Below are 26,129 nucleotides of genomic sequence, written 5' to 3' on the forward strand. Positions count from 1 at the left end.
CATTAGATTTGCATACGTAACATGACTGTCATTAGGTCAAATATGTATTTATTAATGGTTTGTATTCATGGTATACGTAGCACCTAGCTATAGCAAAATCAAAGAACCACAATGGGTTGGTAACAGACTGAAGCTTCTCCATCAGCTGAAAGAGATCAACCAAATGAGATTGAAAGTCTAAGCTTTAAGATTTTAACAGAACTAAAATTTGGGGAAAACGAGTAAGAATTAACGCACCAAGCTTGAAGGAAAATTGTATTTGTTCAATACGATTGTATGACATGCATGGTGATGACATTGGCTGATCAAGACCAGGTCATAATATAATTTGGTTGGTTGCATTAATAGAAAATTAGAAACCAAAAGGAGCTATGACGAAGACCATGAAGGCTTGAAGGATATCAGCTTCATGTACATATACGTAGGATACTACTCTGGTCAATTTGTACAGAAACTCAATTTGCTAAAGGTTTAACAAATTGTTTTGTGTATGAAATGTTTATGGGGTTTTACTCTTCGTACGTATAACATCTCCAACATGATCTAAACATTATTTTTACTTAATATAAGTTTTTTCTTTTCTTTTCTTTTTTTAAGTTTTCAACTCCAACAGTTTTATTTTTTTAATAGTTTATTTTTCATAAACCAATCATAAATAGTAAAAATTAAATTTAGCTAAACTTTAAGTAATCTCATTGCCGAAGTGAGTTATGAAATAATTAACCAATCAACGTTGCTCTAAGAGCATCGGTTAGACTCTAGCTACTAGCTACTAGTGTTACGCCTAGACCGACATAGGTATGGATGGCACAAATCTATCGGGTCAAATCACCATCGCATATTCGACTCTAATAGGAGCAAAATTCGGAGAAAATTAGGTGACAACGATGGAGATAGATCCTCAATCAATCAATGGATGCATTACACTGTATATGTGTAATTCTTTCCGGCCTCCTAAATTAATTTGCCGATGGAAACCAACTTAAAGTAAACTCCGGATGTAATCACCCGCGAACTAATATATCTACTACATGAAAATTTATAGTCTATATGTCTACTGCTCATGAGGAGGCGAAGAAGCCCCATCAATATGGTAGCTAGCACCTGGCAAAGAATGGAGGGGAACACTAAAACTACCCAAAAATGAATGTCGTCAAAAGGAAGCACAATTGGGTTGGTAAAAGACTTTAGAGTCAACCAAATGCATATATTGGTAGTCTCCTTTTGTAGTTAGGAAGTCAATGCCAAATGAATAGCATTGCCATTTAAACCGAACTAGTAAACAGAAATTGGGGAAAAGGAGAAGAAAGAGCGAATTAATTAATTAATAAGTAATATGTATGTGTGGCATACGATTATATGACATGGTGATGACATTAGCTAATTAAACGAAAGTCATAGTATTGTTGGGTTCCATTCGAGCAGTACTGCCAAAGACTTTTTGGGAAGAAAAATTTTTATTGCAACTTTGTTGGGTTTTCTAGCTACTAGCTTTGTTCCATCATCCTTTCCTTCATCCATCGGTTTTCAATGTCTTTTTTATTTATTTATTTTTGGTTTTATGTATCTTCAGTATTTTGTAGCTAAACTTTTTATTAGGGTCATGATGAATCCTAAGCATGATTGTTCTATGTTTTTTGTTGAATGTGTATTAATTTATGTATTTGATTTGAACTTTTAATCACCATATACTGTTGTTTCTTCCCAAATTATATTGATTGATCGCCATTAGGTCTTCATTATAAGTTATTTGGTGCAACAGTAGTAGACGGCCAGATGCCATGCTGAGTCTTGAAGTCATAAGGTCGACACCATGTTTCTATGACTTATGTGGTTCTTATGTTCTCATTGTGCTTAACGGGTTCTCTAAGCAGACGTTATGTTTTAGGAGTACATTAAATCTTATCTTCTATCATAAGATAGTTTATTTCATACCTACAAGAATGTACTAGCCCACTTTTAAGACAAAACTTTTAACATTAATTTTGTAATTTATAATCAGAAAACTAAAATCTTAAGTAAAATTGCGATGGTGAACACTAGGTTTCTGATTTCACCATCACAATCCTATAAGTCAAAATTTTAGTGGGATCAACACTAAAATCTGGATTCGTCAGCTTGCAATCAAGAAAGAGGAGCACACTACGCAAAACACACAAAGTTAGGCCATCTCCAATCGTGAAGGTCTAAAATTTTAGACCTTTGAAATGTACTATTCATCCAAATAGTAAGGTCTATAATTTTTCCAACTCCAATAGTTCGAGGTCTAAATTATAGACTTTAATATATTTTATTATTTTTAATTTGTATACTTCAAAATTATAAGTGGCTAAATCTCAATGGAGGAATACATGCTTCGTTATAGGATGATACGCTCACGTTACGCAAACAATGATTTGCAACAAGACCTTATCAAACATGTTTGGTCAAGACGAGGACAAAGAAGACCCCGGTGATATGGATGTGGCTTGTTTTCAGTTTACATAACTGTGGTTGTAATAATTGACAATTTATTGTCATGTTTGAGTCTGTCTTTGCATTGTCTTCGTTTTTATCATTATTTGTTTTATTTGTTTTTTTTTTCAATTATTGTAATGAATAAATGCAGTAAAGTATTATTGTAACGGCTCATTTTGTATTATACTTCATAATTATATTTAGTTGATGTATCATACCACTAATAAATAATAATAATAATTATAATAAACTATGTCAAATTTATTTCATAAAATTAAAGATTTCATAAAATCAAATTTATTCAAAAAAAAAAATTTAGATTAATTATGCAATTATGCAACTTGAAGCTTGAAGTGGGCCAACTTTGGTTGACAGGACCCGCCCCAGATTTCACCCCAAAATCCGAACTGGCCCTGCAGGGCCCACCTTAGAAGAAATTATACCAAAAATTTGGCGGAACTTCCCCTAAAAGTAGGCTACCTAAAACCTGTAGGAAAACATTTACACTTCTAAATCATCCATCCTTATTCTCCTGGAGCCACCCTGCTCCCCAAATCACAACATTCCCCAATTCACAAAATACAAAACGCAACTTGAATAACATTAATCCCACAGGTAATCAGAGCAATTCTAATAAAAAGTGTAAACAAGGAAACCTAATTCAAAGGAAAACGCGGAAGCCATGCTGTTGACTATGCCTCAACTCCATGTACGCCCGACCTCAACTAATTTCGCCTGCAAACTGGGCATTTGAAACAGAATGGCCCAGGGGAAAGTAATTAAAAAACACGTCAGCGTGAGTGGACAAAAATATACAACTAAATAAATAATTTAAAAGAAAAGAAGTTGTATTACTTTCCCACGGATTTAAATTCATAAAACTTCGATGCATGCAACGTTTATAAAACGTAAGTCGTTAAAACTCGGCGTCTAGTGAAAACATACCAGTCCCCGCTGGTTAAGAAAATGGGACTAGCCCCGCTAGTCAAGTAACAAATAAAAGGATATGGGGAAGATATGTCACCATACGGGTAAAGGAACCCCTAACCTCGACTGCCACCCACACATAGATTGTGTGAGGAGGAGAACTAATAACCTCGACTGCCACTCACGTGAGGAGGAGAATAATCTACCTCAACTGCCACCCACAAACACAAAGTAAGTGAGGAAGAGACACTAATTATTGGACCCCGGTATGGTGAAGAAAACATTCAAAAATCCAGAAAAATTCAAAAGACTTCCCCAATCTCTCACAAGAAAAAAATAACCATTCCAATGACGTGGCCCCGCACGCCAAAATATTCTCAAATCCGTAACCAAACCCGGAAATTAATACGAGCACAAATTCCTTCGGAAAATCCGATTTCCAAAAATATTCCAGAATATCTCAAAATTGGCTACTAAATATAATATGTAATCCGGAATCATCTTGGTAAAATAAATCGTCGAAAAATCAGGTAAATCATATTTCCAAAATAATAATCATATATTCCAAAACCAATTCCGAATCTCTCTTGAAATCTCAAGAATTGATAATTAATTATAATAAAAATTTCCGGAAATTCCACGGAATAAAAATATGGTAACTATTACATAATTCAAAATCCTCAAATCGAGCATAATGAATCTTAATTCAAAAGTTCAAACCAATAAATCAATCAATAATCCAAACCAAAATAAAATGCTCGATAATTAAGTTGATAAATCAAAATTTGCGGAAATTAATTTGCATGCATCAATTTAAAATCAAAAGTCCACTCACAGTACTATTGGGCGACCACGCAAACGAGTTCCTTCATCTAGCCGTAGCTCGCGACATCGTCCTATACACAATTATATTTCCGTAAACGACAATCCGATAAAATACTTACGAGCCTAAAACGAAATCTCATCTTCATAACTTCTCGGATTCAACCCAAATCTCCCCCATAACACTAATCCCTCAATTTACATACTACATAGCGGAAACGAGGGAAATCCGACGACCGAATTTCCCACAATTCAATCACAAAACTCCGAACTTCGGAAAATCACAAACAATTCCAAACTCCTCCAAAATTCACCAAACCTCACATACAAGCTCTACAACAATTATACAATTTAATGGGCTAAAAACTGGAATTAAAACACTGCCCTACACGCCTCCACGCGCCACCCACAGTGCCGCGGGGTCCACGCGCCGGTACCAACCTCCACAACCGGCTGCCAAATTCCATGTACAACAACAACTCGACACACTGATCCTTTTTCTCAACTACAACACATCCAAATTTTACCTTGAAATAGTCGAAACCGGCCGGTGAAGAAAAACCCAGAAATTTCAAACCCTAGGTTTGAAATTTCCTTCAATTCATCCTCCACACTGCAAATTGAAATGATGACCTTAGGGGAAATGATCACCGGCTTGAGGCGCTCCTACGGTCCCAATTTGGTGGTCGGAAACGGCCGGAAACGGAAGATTTGCCGGAAAAAGTCAAACTGCACCTATGAGGAACTTTTCTTCGATTCAAGGTTTCTCGGCCAAATCGCCACAACCTAAGGCTACTAGGGTGCAGAGGGGAGGGAGGCGCTCCTGTGGTGGCCGACTCCACGCCGGTTGGTGGCCGGAATGCGCGGAATCGAAGGGAGGAAGAAGGACCCGAAAGGGAAAGAAGAGAGTTCGGGGGAGAGGAGAGAGAAGGTAGATTTCCGGAAATGGAAATGGAAATCTACCACAGTAACTTTCTATATATATAGAAAGTTACCATAAACCGTAACATTCACATTTTCGCTTATAACTTTTTCATACGAACTCCGATTTTTATGATCCACACGCGCATGCGCTCGGTTTAACGTCCTCTACAACTTTCGTGAAGAAAACTTTCTCAAATTCTGATCCGAAGAAAAAGTCGACTTTTAGGGCTACTAAAGTTACCGAAAAAGAGTAAAAGTAAAACAAATTGTCGTTTACTGCCCAAATGACTAGTAAATCGGTGAATTTGGATTCGGAACGTAACATTGGTGGTCTAAATGGTGGTCTATATTTAGACCAAGAAATGGACTTTAGACCTCCATGAAGCATTTTTGTAATAGACCTAATCCATGATTGGAGATGGTTTTTGCTCAACCATGGTCTAAAATATGGACTTTGAACCTTCTATTGGAGATAGCCTTAGAGCAATTCCAACAGCTTCCCTATAATTTATGTATAATAGGGAAGCAAAAGTCAAAGATTTAACATCTTTTTCTTCTCAAACTCCAATAGATTCCCTATTTTACAGCAATCTCTAAAATCTCTATATTCTTCCTTAAAATTTTAGAGATTGCTGTAAATATAGGGAATTTGGTTTTCTATTTCCTCACTTTTCCTAAAATAGGGATAGTTATGGGGAATCTGTTGGAGCAAAAGAGGTTTATTTTTCCCTAAAGTAGAGAAAAATCAAAATATGGGGAAGCTGTTGGAGTTGCTCTTATGGATACACGTACGCAAAGTAAATATTGAATAACTAAATATGTCACTAAAGAAGAACTAATACATGAAATGTAGTATATACCAAGTTTCAAGAGATGAAAACCGGTGAACTTATGATCAGCTACATAACTACAATATTTATGTCAAAACTTTATGCCAAGTCTTGTTATTTGCTGAAAAAATTAACTAATCGATTACGAAAAATAATTGAACTACGCTTCAGCTCCAGAAACAAGTATCGAGTTTTCGTATTCATGTCCAAACTCTCAATAATGCCAGCCGCGAAGCTTTGGGAAGACGAAGAACCTCATCATTCCATCTTTACAATGAGCACCACCATGCTCGCCACAAGCGAAGTAGTAAGGCTGCCAGCTCTTAAGCACAAACTCAAAGCCGTTTCCGCCTCCTTGTGTCGGACTTCCCACCATCTTGGCGTGGCTTAAGTCGCAGTTTATGAAGCTCCAGAGGTTTGGTAGCAAGTACACGCTGTGAGGACGTGTGCTGTTGGTTGGTGGATCATACTTGAAAACTACAAGCACCCAAAGCACCGTCATGAATTATATATGCCCCAAATAATTAAGTAGCTAGCTAGCTATGTATTTCTTTTAATATATAAGAATAAAATGTTTCTGATAAGGATGCAATTTAGTTTTGCAGTGAAACCCTATATACTATAAAAATGCTTTGCAGAGAAGTCGGAAATCTTCAAAGCATAGTAATAAAGTCCTTAATTAAACTCACCTAGAGTGTCGTGGACGTAAAATGAGGCATTTTTAAGAGACCAATCTGCATAGTTAAAACCATAATGCCAATTTTCGGAGCCACCAACAATGATCTTGTTGGGTCCTTCTGTCTTGTTGAGGTGATATGGACCACGGTTGAAACCCCAGCCAGTGTAGTTCCCCTGCTGCCAATCCTTGTTGGCTGTGCTAACTGCTACCATTGAAGCAATTAGAAGTATTGCAAAAAGTGCTTCTGCAAACTTGGAACCCATATTTTCTCTATCAAATAATGCAACACTAGGAAGAAGAGAGAATGAGTTAGAAGGTAAAAGGCTGATATGGCACTAAGAATGAAATGGTGAATTCAGATGTTGGCATGCATGCTTCTTATAGATTTAGGCAGCTGCTAGAGTGTAGTGCAAGACTACCAGATTGACAACCCTTTTCTAAATTGGTGGCTGGCAAGAAAAAAGAAAATCATATTGGAATTATTGTAATGCTCCCAAGTAAGCCCGAGTTTTTCCTTATTATGTCGGTGTATTGCTCCACGCGAGTCTTTTCTTCTTCCCTCTCTACCTTAAACTATTACCGTACGTCATTAGAGAAGGAAGCACACAATGGGTTTGTAACAGAATCGAAACTTCTCCATCAGCCGGAAAGAGGTTCAACCAAATGCATATATATATATATATGGGTTAGTCTTTCTAGTTTGGAAGTCAAAGAATTGCAAACTAGAAATTGGGGAAAACGAGTATAACGAGTAAGACCTCACTCGAAGGAAAATGTATGACATGGTGATGAAATTAGACCAGGTCATAATATCGTTTGTTTCCATTGAAATTAATCCAATATCAAGAATCAATATTTACCATTAAAAACCAAAAGGTGCTATGAGAGTATGAGACCATGAATGCAGGGTACGTATCAGCTTCACAAATATGTGTTTATTTCTCTGGTATTTAATCAAGAATTTATTAGCGATGAGTACAGAAACTCAAATTGCTAGATCGAGGCTTCACATTTACTTTTGTTTTGTGACCCTATAAACATCTATCATTTATTCAAAAAAAAAAAAAACATCTATCATATTTTGTAGGATTTTATAATATTTTTTTTTGAATAAGAGCCGATGCGGCTGTCTTTTAAGTCTTGATTAATGAAACCGCAGAATACAAGAGAGGGGGAGAGAGAGACCCCAGATTACAATATGCAGCAAGAGAACTTCCTGAAATAATAACAAAATTCTCAACTAAAACAATGTTTCTATTAAGCACCAATTAGCGAAGAGTATTCTACTGGCTACTTCATTTGCTTTACAATTGTGGTGACATTCTTGAAAGTAAATACTTACTCGAAACCATAATAATATAATAAGATCAGCTTTACCATTATGTTGCCACTGGAATATAAATCTGGTGTTGCCACTGGAATATAAATCCATTATGTTGCCACTGGAATATAAATCCGGTTTCACCCTGCCATTAGGAGGATGCGACCATTTGACCAAACAAGGAACTCACCGCCTACCTAGAGCAGACACATTTACTGCCACTAAGAGCTTGCAACCATTTTTCAATGCAAGGAACTCGCCATCTATCTAAAGCAGACAAGGCACACAATGTGCATAAACTAGGACCATGCCTACCTCGTCCTACCTAAAAATGGTAGCAACTTATTAACCCAACCACTAACAAGTAAACATAACTAAAATTAGAAAAAACAAACCATCTTAGACCTAGAGTGATACCCCAAGCTGAAGACACAACATGCCCAGAATAGGCCACAACTGGACTAAGGCCAAGAGGGCCAAAATAGTGATCCTAGCCCAAGACGAAGTTGCACAGACAACCCAACCACCACAATCGCACTTCCAAGACTGTCGCACCGCCACTACTTTTGGACCCCGACAACTGTAAAACACCTTTGCGGGTAGAGAACCAACAGATAACAACACCGTGACACCCTTCATTGCCTTCTGCTGCATGATCCGAAACCAGGCCATAACCAATCTTCAATGAATTTGTGGCAAGATCTGAACGAATCCAACCACAAACCCACGAACTAGATCGTATGCAAACTCCAACTACACAATCGGTCACACCCCCGTCTGCCGTAAACCCATTTTCTATTCTGACACTGTCTTCAACTAGAAGCAAGGCAAAAAGAATCATCTCAGCCCCAATCTCCAATCACTAGGAAGTTCACCTACACCAACATCTCGTTCGGCTACACTTGACGCACACCGGCGAGGCCAGAAGTCTGGGCCTATGCCGCGGCACAGCTGGACGAGAACAGAAGTGAATATCGACAAAGGTTTGGTTTAGGGATAGTGCGTTCCTATCCTCTCAAAATCTTGTATCTAATTTTTAGGGTTTTCCTTTTTGTAGAGGGGTGCCTTCAACACACATGTTCTTATGAAATATCCTTTCAGCCCAACTATGATGGTACCTAACAAAATCTATCATGTGATGTCCTAGCTAAGGGCACAGGTTAGACTGTATTTGTGTTACGGCTAGATTAATAGAGGTAGGGATGAGAAAATTCTTCTATCGGGTCGGGTCATCATTGGGTATTCAACCTTAATGGAATAGGAGTTTGGAGAAAAGCATCCCCTTAAATCAACAACCTTACTTCAACCTGATGATGCATTCCATGCCTTCAATGTTTAATGAGGATGAAGCCACAAATATAGATGATCTCTACGAAGAGCAACTTAAAGTCGAGACTTGTGATTACACACACACACATTACGATATACAATCGAGCTTGAAGCGTATAGAGATAGTGATATGAATGAGTCCTTTGTAGATGAGGAATTCCATTAAAACGGAAGTAACATTGAGCTTAACAAAATGAGTTCCAAGTGCCTAATCATGATACATTTTTTAAGAATCCAGAATGTTATAAGCGTGATATATGGAATTGCTTAGAAGGGGAATCCTTAAAAGATCATATAGCCATATGCCTTTATTATTATCACTTAGAAGACCACCTAATTCTTCCATACTATTGTCCAGCTATACATGTTCCTCCATCCAAGAATCACTTGAGCTTGCTAGTAGACCATGGGAATCTCCATGGTACCAAGATCATGCGGAGATGGTGATAAGTAAACATCTCAAATCCGATATGGATATTTTAATATTGGACCAAGAGAAAAGGAGGCAATGAAGGACGAAAAGGAAGTGAAACTTCGTGTATTATCTTTCCATTACTACCAAGAAACCCAAATTGCTACCAAGCAACCCAAAATGCTAATAAGGACCATGATCGAAGCGTCTTTAAAGACAGTCAAGAATCTCATGAAACTAAGACTAAACCTCCTGATGATTACTCTTAAAGAGTTTATATGTCAAGCTGAAAGGGTAAACCAAGTGCTACTCGGGAGGCAACCCAATGAATATAGGAGTCGGATGCAGTGTTGAGCGCTTGCAAAATGCAAATTTGATCTCTCTGTCCCTTCCTTCTATATGATGTGCTAATATTTTTCTATATTTCTATGCATCTTAATCTTGATATTTATGTTTAATTCTCTATATTTATGATTCATTTATGCTAATTTAGTGCTTTTTTGTAGTTTGTTCAATAGAAAGAAGAAAAGAAGCTGAAATGAGCTAACTAGGATTTAAAGAAAATATGCAATCCCAAGTCCCAGATGTTGCCTGTGTAGAACATCCAATTTCGCCGAATTATTGGGAAATTACCAGATCGAATCAGATAATGAGCCTATAGTCATGGAAAGCTACAGATGTCTACTTTTTGTAGAATTTCATGGATCTTGATTTCGTTACTTCTAGAGAAAGTTATGATTGTTTGATTAAAGATAGGTCAGAACAAAAAAATCTGCTCCGGATTTTACAAACATTTGTAGACAACTCAAGTTCTGCGGCACAAGATCGTCAATGTAATGTTTCAATGAAGTTAATTCAGATGAGGATTCAAGGATGAACTTATTCCTACTTTGTAATTTCAAGGTTTTCTCATTCCCAATGAAGAAAAGAATTTGAACCCAAGTCTTACAAGGAAACTTGAAGCCAAAGATGAGTATGAATCTTTCCTATAAAGGGAGCAAGAATTTCTCATGAGGAAGATGTCTCGGGAGCATATTGAAGACGCCTAAGGAGCAGAGACAACTCATTCTTTTTATGTTTTTCCAATGTTTTATTTAGTTATATTTTGCTAAACCTTTTTCTAGGGTTAGGATGATACCTTAGCATGATTGTTGATGTACTTTGATTTTTATTGATGGATTTATAGTTTCTTTATGATGAATTTTTAGTCACTGTTTAAATTGATGTTTTATGTTTAAGTTCTTTGATTGATCACCTTAGGGCTTTGCATCTAGTAATTAGAAGATGAATTTGAGGCGTACCTGCAATATAATTAAATTAGCTTCTTGTGATTAAGAGTTGTGAATTACATTATTGTCGTACCTGAAATAATAGTTTGCATGATTCCCTTATTTTCTAGAACGTAATGTGTCCTATGTGTTAAATTTATGTCGTACCTGTATAGATTGCATGCTAGGATATACAACATTTGCCGAACCTGTAGAGAATCATACACATTAGAAAAACTATGGTCTAAGTGCCGTACCTAGACTTAGATACGGGACTTGTCATCAAAAGAAATAAAAGATTATGCATGTTAATTGCATCGAAACATAAATAGGATTGTTAGTGGTTGATTCTAATACCCTAGGTTCTATCATCTTTGCTTTTCAACTTATATTTTGTTTGTTTCTTTCTTTCTTTAAATTTCACATTCATTATTTATTTATTCGAAAACCTCAAAATCATACTATCTTTATCTTGATTGTTTATGTGATTTTGTGTTCTTAGTTTGGATTAATTGAGTTAGGACTTAAATTGATTATAAATCCTCAGTTGAAACGACCTCGTACTTATACTAACAACGATTCGTTCGCTTACAAGTTTTAATTAAAATCTCACAACACTAGACTTTCACTTCTTCACTTCTTTGCTCATTATATAGGGTAATTTTCCCATTATATATTGTTTGTTTGTTTCTTTTGTATTATGTACGTTTTACTTGCTCTATGCCTAATTCCAACCATTAGTTATACATTGAGGACCATGTTTGATCTAAGTATAAGTGTGAGTGTTTAGGGGAATGAACACTTTAGTTTTTGACTCTTTAGCGTAGTTCTTACTTCTTAGTTTGCCCTTATAATTGAAAAAATTAAATTGATAAGTGTTTAGTCGCAAAAGCGACCTCCCTTTGAAGACTAGTCGCTAGAATGCAATAGCTAGGCGGAAGCTAGACGACCGATTGTACAAATTTCGTGACTTGTCGCCTAGGAAGTTCTACCAACAAACCATTTGTCGGGAAATCCCCAAGTGCATGAAGAATAGGGTTTAGGGACTTCTACCAACTTATTATATGGACTCGAGGTTTTGAGTAATTACTTTCAATTTCATTAATTATTCTTTTATCAAATCAAACTCTTCGAAAAATTGCAAACCTGCTGAAACACAAACTAAATTCTGGATACACACATATAACTAAATTATTCACTAAAAAGAAATACAGGAAATGTAGTATACCAAGTGTCAATTAAGCTAGTGATGATCACTGGTGAACTTATGATCAGCTAATAACCACAATATGTCAAAACTTTACGCCAAGTCTAGCTTGTTATTTGCTCAAAGGTAAAAAATTAATCGAATACTAAAAATCCTTCTCCAGAAACGAAGTATCAAGGTTTTGTATTCACATCTCAAACTCTTAATAATGCCAGCCGCGAAGCTTTGGGAACACGAAGAACCTCATCATTCCGTCTTTACAATGTGTACCATTGTGCTCGCCACAAGCAAAGTAGTAAGGCCGCGAGCTCTTGAGCACAAACTCAAAGCCGTTTCCACCTCCTTGTGTTGGACTTCCCACCATCTTGGCCTTGCTTAAGTCGCAGTGTATGAAGCTCCAAAGGTTTGGTAGCATGTACACGCTGTGAGGAGGTGTGGTGTTGTTTGGCGGATCATACTTGAAAACTGCAAGCACCCAATTAAACACCATCATTAATTATATATATATATGACCATGTAAATTAAAAGCTAGGTATTTCTCTTAATAAGAACTAAAATGTTGCTGATAAGGAAGCAATTTAGTGTTAAGCAGTTAAACCACTGTACTATAAAAAAAACTTCGCAGAGAAGTCAGAAATCTTCAAAGCATAGTTAGTAATAAAGTCGTTGAACTCACCCAGAGTGTCTTGGACGTAAAATGAGGCATTTTTCAGAGACCAATCTGCATAGTTAAAACCATAATGCCAGTTTTCGGAGCCACCAACAATGATCTTGTTGGGTCCTTCTGTCTTGTTGAGGTGATATGGACCATGGTTGAAACCCCAGCCAGTGTAGTTCCGCTGCTGCCAATCCTTGTTGGCTGTGCCAAGTGCCACCATTGAAGCAATTAGCAGCATTGCAAAAATGGCTTGTGCAAACGTGGAAGCCATATTTTTCTATGAAATGCAACACTTGGAAGAAGAGAATAGAATGAAACAATAAGTGAGAAGGTAAAAGGCTAACACTTGGAATGAGATGGTGAACTCAGATGTTGGCAATGCTTGGTTTTTATAGATGTAGGTAGCTGATAGTGTAGTGCAGAAGTACCAGATTGAAAAACCCTTTTTCAAAATTGGTGGCTGGTAAGAAAAAGAAAATCATAATGTTATAAACTAACAACCCAAATACATCCTCCACTTATGTTTCTCATCTTCCCTCATTTACTCCACTACGCGCGTAACATAACGGCCATTAAGTCAAAACAAGAATTGCACATTTTTAATGGCTTGGATATGTCACCACCTTTTTGTTTTTTTTTGTTTTTATTTTTTTTTTCTGTCCAAAGTTTTCGTAAACAAAGTATATATCTTTCATTTTAACATAAATTCCAGATGTAATTACTTGCAGAACACACACGTCAAGTAGAACAATCCTTACGTTTTTTCGTCCACCAAAGGTTCAGGGTTTAGACGTAATTAAATTTCTTAAATTTGTTGCTTATCTAATATTGTTTGTTTAACAAGTAATTAGCAAGTTTATGCTTACCAGTTATTAGCTTTCCAAAGGAACCAAAATGGATTGGGAACAGATTAAGGTTTACATTTTTGTTCTGTACGTTTTGGCTGGAAGATTAAGGTTTACAACCAAATGCATGGGTAGTCTTATAGTATTTGGAAGTCAAATGCTACTAGATATTAAGCATGGGTAGTTTTAACCCAACCTGATGCAGCGCCGTCGAACTAGCTAGGAAAGCGTGTATAGGCTATACGATCTAGTGACGATAGCTTCTCCATCAGCTGAAAAGAGGGTCAACCAAATGCATGGGTAGTCTTATAGTATTTGGAAGTCAAATGCTACTAGATATTAAGCATTGTGATTTTAACCCAACCTGATGCAGCGCCGTCGAACTAGCTAGGAAAGCGTGTATGGGCTATACGATCGTATGACATGGTGATGACATTGGCTAATAAGAAACCTTGGCCAAATTGGTGGGTTTTTCTACCCCCTATTTATTATATATATATATATATATATATATATATATATATATATATTATATTTCTTAATAAAAATTAATATCGTAAATCTCATCGTCTCTGACAGATAAAAGAGGAAAACAATTAAATAACTAGCATTTACAGACAATATGAGTCGATCTGACCCAAATTCTAACCACAATACATTCATTTTCGGCTTTCTAAAAGTTTGGAGAGATAAATGTTATCTTACGTACACCTCCACGCTAGGGTAGACCTACAATCTCAATCCTGAAGGACTAACGGACACATACCTATCACCACAACCCACATGTATGAATTTTCACAGGAGATTTACACATCGCGCAACCCAACACAAGACTGTTGGTAGCGGAGATCGAACTTGGATTGTGGCTCAACCACAAGAACGCCCATACAAACTCAACCAACTCACGTTGGTACAATATATCCATTTTAACAAGCTACAAATTGATAACTAATCCGGAGATTCACAATAATATCAAGACAAACTAGGCTTTCATCCGCACTGTATCCCAAAAGTACTAGATCACTTGCAAAAGGCGCACATTGATAACAAGGCGCAACCAAGATCAACTCTATATCCATGGTAACAATAACACCATGACCAACAGTGAGATTAAGACCCCAATCCCACTACAAAACCATCTAAACAACAACCTTCAGACTCCTAGCTCAACATAATTTTATTTCAACTAACTATTAACAAACATTAAAACCTTAACAGAACTATAAGAAACAATAAAGAATATCGACATTATTCAAATACAAGATGTTTAACATTCCATGTTGTTTTGTGTGTGTGAGGTAATATTTTTCATTACGTAGATGATAATTTATTCTTTAAATACAAGATGTTTAACATTCCTTCTTGTTTTGTGTAATGTCATTAATGAAAATCATTTATATCATAATATATTCTTTAAAGATCTGAGTATGCAACAAATCAATGTAACTGTAGATGATGTAGTCCTCCAATTATTCAGGCAAGCACTCAAATTTGATTGTTGTGAAATTGTACTAATCGGAAATTTATTATACAAATTCTTTTATATTTGAGAGAAAGCTAGATTGACGTAATTGGTTATAAGGAACATTTCATGACAGATAGGTTCCATCTCCAAGAGTCCAACGTTAGTCCTCTATTTTTAAGTCCTTTAAAGACTACACCGACATAGAAGGATATAGAACACCTTCATGAACCAAAAAATTTTACAAACGAAAACTGTAAAGTTGAAAGAAAGAAAGGAATGAGAAGAAAATTCTTATCTATCTGACGACGCAAGGAGACATAGCCGGACAAGATACAAGGAAAAAAAAAAAATTTGTTATGTTTACTTTTATTATTATTATTACTAGCCTGCCTGCACGCGCGATGCGCGTGCGGAAGGGCCGCACTCGCGCGTGCGTATTTTGTTTTTGAAAATATATTTCGCATATGCATATTGTCCTTTTTCTCTTGCTACGCATGTTTGAAATGTCACTCATGAGTGCAATATAACGTCTGTGTTGCATATTACCTAACTCGCGATGTGCGTGCGGAAGGGCCGCGCTCACGCGTACGTATTTTGTTTTTGAAAATATATTTAGCATATGCATATTGTCTTTTTTCTCTTGCTACGCATGTTTGAAATGTCACTCATGAGTGCAATATAATGTCCGTGTTGCATATTACCAATATATATATATCATTCCTAAATCGTTCCCATCCATGGGTAGCAAGACTTTTCAACTTTCTTTTTATCTTGTTTCTACTTTTGTTCATGTAGGGGAGATAAACCTTAAATATGAAAAGAAATAAAAAGATTGTACCTAATTCTAATGACTATTGTAAAAATAAACCTAATTCTGATCATCATTGAAGGAATAAACCTCAAAGATATCTTCTTTATAGTTCTACATACTCTTTTAACTGAAACAAAATAGGCATCAGCTTTGACTTTTGCTTTTGCTTCACTAACAGAGACATATATATCACTATTTTTTTTCCCTCCATGGGAGGAAACAATAAAGATTCAAAATTGTGTTGATCTAAGTTTTACAAACACAGAAAGACAATCGTAAAAAGTAGAGAAAGTGTTTTTGGATTCATTTGCTTGGTGTCACATTCACATAGAACAGTGTCCAAATATAGTATCTCAATAGAGCAATCCTGATATGGTAATCATATTTTACTTTCAGACAGCACACAAAAATGAATGTGGGGAATTACTTGCATAAATACTTGAAGCGCTGGCTGAGTTATTATAGGTCTATGATTGGACTAATTCCCGTAAGAGCACAGGAATCTGAATCACATTCCCATCATCTCTAAACTCCAACAGTCCCCTCCTACTTCACTTATCTTCTTTTCTCTCTTGCCTTTCAGTCAACTGCTTTCCACAATAATCCTAGTCCTCGCTGCCAAAAAAAATAAAAAATTAGCAAGAGTTCTAGATGAAGGATAACTCCCCACGTTGTGTTTAGATCACAGTCACCACACTAAAAAACATACACTAAAGAAAAAGAATCACAGAACATGACTCTTTTAACAATCAAAAAGCACAACCCATGAGGAAGAAAAAGTAGGAAAATTCTGGAAATGTGACTTTCAAAATCAAGGCATACAATGAGAATAAGTAATTAGAGACGCAAGTCTTCAAGGCATCCATTAGTTTCCAATTTTAATACTTCCACTCAACAGTAAATGAAAAAATAACTTTCAAATGGTACATTGCAACACCATATCATTTACAACACCATATCATTTACAACACCATACACTAATACAAAAAAGAAAAGACAAAGTTTCCTACCTCCAAAATGGTTTGAGAGAGTTTGGTAGACGGGTGTGTTTCTATGTGTTACTATATTATATTCCTACAGCTTGGCATGCCCATCTCCCCACATATAAAATATTCTGTACAAAGCAAATTTGACTAAATTAGGTTGAAAAATAGGAAGGCAAAAAAAAAAAAAAAACCCAATATCAAACAATATAATAAGCAGCAGTTCACATCCTATCAAACAATATAATATGGCCTGTTTGGGAAAGAACATGTCTGTTGAATATAAAAGCAACCGCTGTGTCTCAAAATTTAAACTTCTCTTCAATTATGTAGACAAACTCCCAACATTCTCTTTTGTATCAAGTAGTTAATCCAGCAGTTGTAGCAACAGTAAAAAAAAAAAAAAAAAGTGTTTTCATGTTCAACCAATTCAGCAAGCAGCCAAGTAGATTAACAAAAAGAAAATCCAAGACCTAGGCAAAGGAGAGGCTCCTCACAAAGGAAGCTGCTCAAAGAATGACTTAATTTTGGTCGCTTGTGATTTACTAACACTATGCTTCTGAGCATCTACTGAACAGAAATAAAATCCAAATTGAGAATATGACAAAAGTTAAAACATTTAACTGAGGAATTGCATACCTCAATATCCCTAGTGCACACTGTTGTCTTTATACTTCTGCAAGAAATATACTAACAAAATAAAGCAAACATAAGAACCATTAGTATAAGCAAGTTCATCTTACAGAAACCAATCAGAATTGAAGCCAAATAAAACAAAATATCAACTGCAACTGTGGCGGCTCCAGCAGTACTTACTATCTTGCTTTACTTCTCATAGTCAGGAACAAAAGCCAAAGAACTTAAACGTACTACAATCTCACAGGCTCTGCACCTAAATTGAACAAAAAAAAAAACAAAAAAAAAGGAGGATCAGGGATAGAACTAAAAGAAAGCAGGAGAAATATTGAGATATATTAGGGCCTAAAAGAGTTCAAAGCCTTCTTAACAGACATATCTAATGCAATTATGTTGATGATATATAAAAGTAAAGGAACAGAGAGGGGGAATGAGAGGAATATCTATATCTCATTCCCATATAAATATGTACAACGGCTGGTAATGGTATTGGTGCATGAATGTGCACGTATATTCAAATCTCATAATTTTTTTTTAAAAAAATAATAAAATAAAAAAAACTAAAATGAATTTCAATGAACACATATGAGAATGAGATAGAGGGACCACGCAGTGATTTCAAATCTCACTATTATGATATTACTGCAAAGAAGACGTCTGCCCAGATTGACTGAGTAATAAAATGCAATTGAAATCAAAACCTTACTTAAACACCTCCAAAGAGTCAGTTAGATCCACCAAAAACTAACATGAGCGATACAGATGCCTTATGAGGATTCAATTGAGTGGATTACCAAGCATAGTACAGGAACAGAAGTAAATTTAAAGGAAACATGCATAACTAAAGCATAGGCAATAGATAAGAAACCGATAACACAGATCTGACAACTTGCAGATCAATCGTACATATAATGGTTTACAGAACATACAACACCTCTAACACCCAAAAAGTTATAATAAGTTGTGCGTTGAAAAGGCAAAAGAATATGAAATCTCTACTATTAGAATATGGTAGATATCATGCATGAAAGGGCCTAACAACGGTCATCAATGAAAAACATCTCCCATTCATACCTAATCAATAGAGAAACATAGTTCTGTTTGGTTCATTTGCTTCCCCATGAACCGTAAACTGAGAGACGGGTGAATAGTGATGGAGCCATATCTCCCACGTTGCCTCCGGTCTCCGATCGTGCGCCCTGACGGTTACTCTCTTTTTTCTCTCTGTTTTTGAAGTGCACGATTTCAAATAATTCTGTTTTGTTTTTTTTGTATTTTACGTGGTTACCCCTGTCTGATATTTTTCACTTAAAGCTGAACTGTTCTGTATATTATGGGCAGTATGGAGATTTTAAAAAGTTGGTGAAGCCTTTGACACTAAAAGAGCGCCTGACTTTATAGTCGTAGAGATTATTATTATTATCAATATTTTTTAATAAGGTGGACTGACGTAATTGGTTGTGAGGAAAGTTTGATGACAGACAGGTCACCAAACCCCACATTCCTCAAATCTCCACCACCTCTGGCTCATTTTCAAATCGGCCCCGCTTTGCCTTCCTTTGCCGCACTCCACACTCTCCACTCTCCACTCTCCACTCTCCACACCTTCCTAAAACTTCCGTACGATCGGACGGTGCCGCGCGAATCAGAGATGGGCCCACCACCGAAGACCGCCGGCCGAACGATTTCGCAGGAGGCCTTCGACGAGGTCGTGAAGGAGAACATCGACGATCTCGGCATGGACCCCACCGAGGCCCTCCAGGACGCCATCGAGACCCTAACTCTTCAGGGCGTCGATCTCTCTGGTCTGCTCCTCTATCCCTAAATCCCCAATCCCCAATTCGATTTGATATTGTTTTCCCGCTAAATTGTAGAAACGTTTATGCTGCCGTTTTTAGAAACGTTTCGTTTTGAACACTTCCGAGGGGCAATGAGATTACTTAGAACTGATCTGGAAGTAATACCAACGGCTCTGGCATAGTAATTTGGTAAATGTACCTATTCGTTTCATTTCGTTAGGTAAATTGTTGGTTCGTGTGTTGTACAGGGATTGTCACCTGTGTGCCAGGAGAGGGTGGTGTGAAGGACAACCCTGTGATTCAGTGTCTGGATAGATTGAAGCAGTTGAATTCTGGCGAAAACAGTCAAGTAGGCGATGAGGAGATAGTTCAGTTACTTGATGAACTTACAGAGCTGTGTAATTCTGAAGGTTCTGGAAACTCTGCAATAGCCTCTAGAAACGGCGCGGTTGAGTTGATTTGTTCTATATGTTCTAAGGTTTCGACTGGGTGCCAGGGTGCTCTTGTTTCAGCTTTGAAGGCCATGGCTTCGTTACTTCATGGTATGATGAGTAATGCAGCTTGATTGTGTAGTTTTCTTTACGTATATGCTGTTTGTAACTTCTGGGGTTTTGTTGATTTGTAGATTTGCAAAGTAGAGAGGCATTTAGAGCAAGTGGTGGACCAAAGCTTGTGGTGGGCATTCTAACTGATGGATTTGAGAATATAGAAATATTGAGCAGTGGCTTTGCTGTCATTGCTGCTGCTGCAACGGGTAATGAGGTTACAAAAGAGTCTTTCATGGAGTTGAAGACTGATGAGCTTATTCTGCGAGCACTTAGTATAAAAAGTGAAGGCAGCGTTGATAGTTTATATGATGCCATACGGATTCTCTTAACACCTGATGATACTCGTGTTTTGGCTTCCCAAGTAAGTCAATGATTATTGCAAAATGCCACAATCTTTTGTCTCAGATAAGAATTTAAAATGAAGTTATTATTAATTCAAACATGAATACCTAACAAATTTTTTGGTAACTCATTACTTTACATTCCATATGCTTGTTTGCTACAAAATAATCATGCATTGAAATCAAAATTTCAGGTTTATGGTTATGCGCGGAAATTTGCCAAAATTGGAATTCCAGGAGCTCTGGTTGACTCCATACGTGCGGGGCTAAGCTCACCTAGTCTTGTTTCAGCAAGCATCGCTTTGAAAGCTGTTGCTGCCAATGTAAGAATATTTCCGACTGACCTCTGTTTTAAGCATTATTGATGTTGATCCTACCTTTTCAAATCCTAATAACATGTAGAAGCGTCTAACATGACTTTTGTATTATGAGAAAGGTCCACATCTTTCATTGGTAATGTCATCATGAAGTCAGTACTGTATTATGCAGATACGCATAAGTTGGGAAACTCGCTTCTATTGAGCAAGATTTACTTGACACTCTGTTACTCCTCCCGGAGGAGTATCTGCTCTAGGTCCTTCTGCCCCTAACTTACATTAGAGTTGGCCATCCTGTGGGTCCCACCTGTCATAACCAATGCATCTCGCTAACAATTTTTCTAAATTTTGTTGATCCGATAACTTGGTCTAAACTTGGTCAGAATTCCACAGAATTATGTCAATTATAAGTCATGCAAATAGAAATGTCCTTTTATAAGTCAAAGTAATAACAATTTAGATGTACTGTATGATCTGACTTTTATTGAAGACTTTCATACAGTGGTTCTAAAGATGTGTTCAATCCTACTAATTGCAAATGTGATTTTATTGTACACCAAGTATTGTCTTTTTTGGATTTGTTTACAGTTGGGATTTGTTTTTCCACAGGATGAAATATGTACAACCATTTCTGAACATGGTGGTATTGATGCAGTTCTCATATGCATTGATGACAGTAGTGAACAAGGCAATAAAACTGTTGCTCAAGCTTGTTGTTCTTTGCTCTCCAGGGTAAAGTCATTTTATTCTTATACCGTTACAGATTCTTTCCTATAAGAGACACCATGAAAATGCTGTGCAGATTTCTAGATCCTCAAACTATATTGTTTATGTATATTAATATGAAAAAATCAATTGAAAACACAGCTCTTACATTCATTCCTTATTTATTCATTTATTTCTTTGACTCTTACTTAACTGATTATTCCAACAACATGAGGGATTTAAAAAAATTTAAGGTCTAGGATTTTTGGGCCCTAGGATTTGCTATTGTTTGGTGAAGAACTTTAGCACCTCTTATGTATTATCATCATTTAGTTGGCAGGAAATGACACAAATAAGAATGCCATTGTTGAGAAGGGAATGGATAGGCTAATGAAACTCTCCGGTAGATTTTCTGATGACCCTTCAGTCCTGCAAGAGGTAAAGTGCAGTTCTGTATAGTGAATGTGCATAATAGTGGTTTTTTTAATGGTTCTAAGTTCTAACTATGCCAATGCAACATGCTTATTACCAGAAAAGTGCTATTGGTATTTCCCGTTTATGTATTTTGGATTAGAAATATAATTTGCATCAATATTTTTAGGGATCAGATTCTTGCGGATTTTGTGTAATAGTTTTCTGAACTATTAACCGTCCAACTCTAACTGTTCTTTTCAAATAACTTAATTTTTCCATCATGGTACAGATTATGTCTCTTATTTCAGTACTCGCCTTAAGATCCCCTGAAAATGCGGCCCGTGCAATTGAAGCTGGGGCTGGAGAACTTGCAATCCAAGCTATGCAGAACTTCCCTGCGGCACAGCTACTGCAAAGGAATTGTTGTCTCATGATCCGGAATCTTGTTGTAAGAAACTCAGAAAACAGGCAAGTGTTTTTATTACGAAAACTCATCCCCCTCCCTCCCCTTTATCTTAAAAACACAGATAACTATGCGAAACTTACTCGCATGGCTTCCAAAGGGATAAGCCTCCTCAACAGTGTGGTATCAGCATCACGTATGCACATCAATCATTTTTGCCTTGGTTTTTCTGTGCTATCCATTATATGAAGCATTTTTTGCCTGGCTTTCTTTGTGATTCCCATTATGTTCGGCACTTTCTCACTTGATTCCCCTTTTTTCAAGAATGCCCTAGGCTATAGTGAGAACTAACTATTGTGAAATCAACTTTTTTCACTGGACAGAACAATTATGCTCAATAGTGGTGTTGAAGAATGCATAAGGAAGGCCAAGCACACTCATGCAATCTGTAAGGAGGCTGCTACAGATGCCCTGAGAGATTTGGGATTAGATGATTACTACGTGTAATTATCAAAGAGCCTATACTCAAACTTCATGTTGAACCAGTGTTACATACCCCAGTTAATTTTCCCTGTTTGTTTTGGCTTTTGCCCGAGGCTAGTGATTGATTTTGATGTTTCAACGGTTGGGGGTATCTTAATATTTTTGAAATTATATTTTCCTTGGAGCTATTAATGTTTAAAACTAAAAAGCTTTTGTTTAGCATCATATGGAAATAGACAACTGCATTTTGAAGTACTTGGTGCCTGTTTGCTGCTTTCAGTGCTGCAAATAGTAATTTCAGATGTAACGAATAAGAGCACACCCCTAAAATTGCATCTGTTCACCAAAATAAAAGATTGTACATTCAAATAACTAAAGGGATTCATTGCAATGGGCAAGAAATAGACAGTTGAGAAGATTATAGAAGACCTTTCTAATGCTCCCTGAATAAACACTTGCTAACTAATATACAAGGTTGCTGAACCCCATATCATTTGAACTCAGAGGAGTTGCCAATCATCTTCTTCATGTGCGCTTCCATCTCCATCTGCATCTTCATTGTTTTGATCGCCACCATTATCACCCAAATCATCATCACTCTGGCTAGGTGGCTTGGACAAATTATGTGTTTCAGCACTCACAGTAAACAGTGGAGCACCATTTGATTCATCTGCCAGCTTCGAAGCTCGTAGACAAAAATCATCAAAATCATCTTTGTCACGGCAATAGAATCCAATTGCCAGGGATGGATCAATTGTATCTAAAGGAATGTGGCGTATAACATTGCAGTGGTAAGACGAAGTAGCATCACTATCTAAATCATTACTACTCAAATTGACTACAGGCTGAACTAGATGTGGATCAAGGTAAATTGCATTTTCATCTTGCACTCCAATAATGTAAGTTGATACACCAGGTCTGCCACCCATGATGCCAACACTCTGAGGAAAGGTAAACGTAGCTCGCAAGGATGGAATGTACCTGGGATTGAGTTCTTCGAGTCCAAGAACCAGAGGAACCAGCAAAAGAATCGGCGTCCAATCAACTCGACCTCTCGAAAACTCAGAGCAATGTCTAAATGCATCTTCAACACACACAACCGGAGCACCGCCTCTCTCCCCATTTTCGTCTCCAGAAACAATATAAACAGCCATCGGCAGTGGCTGTTCATCAAGCTCCTGAGCTGCTGCCGCCGCCTCGGCCTCCCTCTGCTTGCACACAAGAGTCTCCCAGGAGCGGCACATAGCATAAGGGCCAACCCAGGAACCGGCAGCAAGGTTATAAGCCTTGCCAGCCTCAATCAGATTGTGGATGGAGAAAGCCGCAGCTTCGGAATCACCAAATTGACGCAAGATCTCAACATACTCTTGATCCAAGCTGCAAGACTTGTCGAGAGGCCGCCTCCAAGACCTTCCCAACCTGTGGAAAAGCAATGCCTGAGCCACAAGCATCTGACTGCTCCGAATCATACACCCCCAATTCACATCGCTGCTAAAACACTTGGAATCCCCAGCCTCAATCGAATCGAATCCTCTTCGATACGTCATCAAGATTCTCGACGAGAAATCGTGTTCGAATGCAAGTGGAGCGGACTCGGACTCATCGAACTTATAGCAAACGCCGAGAAGCCACACATGACTGGTGGAGGAGATAGCAGCAGTACGGCTGGATCCAACTACGCGCTCGTGAATTCGCCGCATCACAGCTGCAGTCCACGATCCATCCATCATGAATCGGCTTCGATCGGCTCGGCTGAGTTTGAGTTTGACCCGAGCGAAGGCCTTGGCTAGATCCAGAATCGGAACAAAACAGAAGATCGAGCTCGAGCTCTAACCGGAGATCGGATCTGTTGGAAGTATTGGAACAACAGATTGGGGACGACAAGAGCTGTGGAACTGGACCATGTGAGAAGCCCCAAATTGTGAAACCCTAGAAAGAGAGAGAAAGAGAAGGCAAAGCGTGTCGTGGACTCAACCGAATCTAACAGGTAGCCATAGAAAATCTCCGCCCCCGAGTTGAGATAACTCCAAATATTCAGAAGCAAACTTGAACCGGGTTATACGCCTCTCTATCAAAACAATTCGTTTTTCTTTTACAACGAAAGAAAATCGTTAGTTTATTTTATTTTTATTCTTTTTTCTCATCGAATTGTGAGAATTCCTCTAACCTGGTGCCACCTGCCTCCGGTGACGTAACTTTTACTGTAGAGACAATTTGGTGCCACCTATCTTACTATTTTTTTTGTTCACCCTAAATTTGATTTTTAACACCGAAATTTCCAAAATTACCCTTGAATAAATAAAAAAACTAAAAACAGGAAGAACTAAAAATAATTACAAGTAAATAAACAAGACTATATAAACCTAGTACAGATCGGATGCACTTGACCTAGCCGTCTCTCTCTCTGCTAGGGTTACTCGAAATGGCCCTTAGCGGCGAATCTCCGACTAGAAAGGTGGGGTTTTTCCCCGTTCTCTTCTCTGCTTGAATTGAAGGTAGCGGCGACATAGTTTCTCTCCGTCGGGATCATGGGTTTGTGCTTTTCTGCCTCCTCCTTGTTTTGGCGGTGGTGGGATCTGGAGATAAAGCATTTGAGAGCAAAGGGGAGTCTCTGGCTTGTGAGAGGTTTCCGGGTTTGGCTTTGGGGATGGGACTGGTGAGTCGTGCCATGACTGCAGCAGTGGAGCAGCGAGGTTTCGACCGGAATCATTTCTTGGGGTTAAAGTGATTCAATGGCGGTGGCAGGGCATTGGAGGATATGGCATCGTCGTTATTCTGGGTTTGAATTCAGGGAGTTGGACAGGGTACCGACGCTGCTAGTGGTGGTGGTGACGCGTTTGGTGGCGGTGGACGGAAGCTGGTGATGGAGGAGGAAAGAGGGAGACCTGGTCGGGGTGTCTTTATTCCCATATGGTGTCGGACTTCGTCGGCGGTGGCGGGAGTCGATGACTTCGACGATCTGCAATCTTCTGGCTGTGGTGGGGTGCCCTTCATAATTGCCATGTGGGCTGAAGCTTTGTGGTCTGGTGTTTACTGGTGGGCCTGCTGGGTTTGCCTAACTTTGGAGGGGATGGAAGGTGACTTGTCATCTTCCATTCCTAGTTTTTAGTTTTTTTTTAATCAGGTCGCAAAGATCATATTCTCTGAGGATTCATTTTACTATTTGCTTCGGAGGATTTTGATCTTTGTTTGGAATAAAGGTGCGTGGATTTCCTAAAAGGTGGGTGTACTGGGGGTGTCCTGGGTCTTATTCTTGTTTTAGAATAGGTGTTTAGGGTTCCCTAAGGAACAATTCTTTCTGTCGACCCCATAGGGGTGTTTCGTTTTTGTAGTGCTTGCTGAATATATATAATGGGCTGACATCTTTTGATCAAAAAAAAAAAAAAAACCTAGTACAGATCGTATACCAATCCATATTTGCAACATTGCACAAATATCATGGTCTCTTTCTTTCCATCTCTTCCTTTCTCTCTCTCTCTCTCTCTCTATCCACTTTTTCTTCTAATATTGTTAGTCGGTTCATCATAGAGCACATGCACTTTGTT

The 26,129-nt window shown here is 37.7% G+C and overlaps 4 protein-coding genes and 1 long non-coding RNA gene across 6 annotated transcripts; 1 reads left to right on the plus strand and 4 right to left on the minus strand.

The window, feature by feature from the left end:
* Positions 1-6,019: 6,019 nt before the first annotated feature.
* Positions 6,020-6,934, minus strand: LOC133736335 (uncharacterized). The gene is made up of 2 exons (XM_062163792.1): positions 6,650-6,934; positions 6,020-6,437 (listed from the first exon to the last, which is right to left on the minus strand). The coding sequence occupies exons 1-2, from the start codon at positions 6,900-6,902 to the stop codon at positions 6,175-6,177; spliced, it is 516 nt and encodes a 171-aa protein (XP_062019776.1). The 5' UTR covers positions 6,903-6,934; the 3' UTR covers positions 6,020-6,174.
* Positions 6,935-12,223: 5,289 nt separating this feature from the next.
* LOC133736079 (uncharacterized) lies at positions 12,224-13,172 on the minus strand. Its single transcript, XM_062163514.1, has 2 exons — positions 12,853-13,172; positions 12,224-12,641 (listed from the first exon to the last, which is right to left on the minus strand). The coding sequence occupies exons 1-2, from the start codon at positions 13,103-13,105 to the stop codon at positions 12,379-12,381; spliced, it is 516 nt and encodes a 171-aa protein (XP_062019498.1). The 5' UTR covers positions 13,106-13,172; the 3' UTR covers positions 12,224-12,378.
* A 3,105-nt stretch (positions 13,173-16,277) lies between these two features.
* On the minus strand, positions 16,278-18,778 carry LOC133735806 (uncharacterized). The gene is made up of 5 exons (XR_009859267.1): positions 18,649-18,778; positions 17,755-17,830; positions 17,578-17,628; positions 16,966-17,069; positions 16,278-16,570 (listed from the first exon to the last, which is right to left on the minus strand). It is a non-coding gene; the product is annotated as an uncharacterized LOC133735806 (long non-coding RNA).
* A 314-nt stretch (positions 18,779-19,092) lies between these two features.
* Positions 19,093-22,762, plus strand: LOC133736616 (uncharacterized). Of its 2 annotated transcripts, XR_009859625.1 has the most exons (9): positions 19,093-19,379; positions 19,622-19,915; positions 19,999-20,282; positions 20,457-20,585; positions 21,189-21,311; positions 21,618-21,722; positions 21,988-22,166; positions 22,485-22,665; positions 22,705-22,762. XR_009859625.1 is itself a non-coding variant. In XM_062164165.1 (8 exons), the coding sequence occupies exons 1-8, from the start codon at positions 19,226-19,228 to the stop codon at positions 22,606-22,608; spliced, it is 1,392 nt and encodes a 463-aa protein (XP_062020149.1). In that variant the 5' UTR covers positions 19,093-19,225; the 3' UTR covers positions 22,609-22,762. The 2 variants fall into 2 exon arrangements, 1 of the variants encoding a protein (XP_062020149.1); XM_062164165.1 differs by having other exon boundaries at positions 22,485-22,762.
* Positions 22,763-22,923: 161 nt separating this feature from the next.
* On the minus strand, positions 22,924-24,677 carry LOC133736617 (cysteine protease ATG4-like). The gene has a single exon (XM_062164166.1). The coding sequence runs from the start codon at positions 24,312-24,314 to the stop codon at positions 23,085-23,087; it is 1,230 nt and encodes a 409-aa protein (XP_062020150.1). The 5' UTR covers positions 24,315-24,677; the 3' UTR covers positions 22,924-23,084.
* Positions 24,678-26,129: the final 1,452 nt, after the last annotated feature.

Source organism: Rosa rugosa, chromosome 3 (assembly GCF_958449725.1).
Source record: "Rosa rugosa chromosome 3, drRosRugo1.1, whole genome shotgun sequence".
NCBI lineage: Eukaryota > Viridiplantae > Streptophyta > Magnoliopsida > Rosales > Rosaceae > Rosa > Rosa rugosa.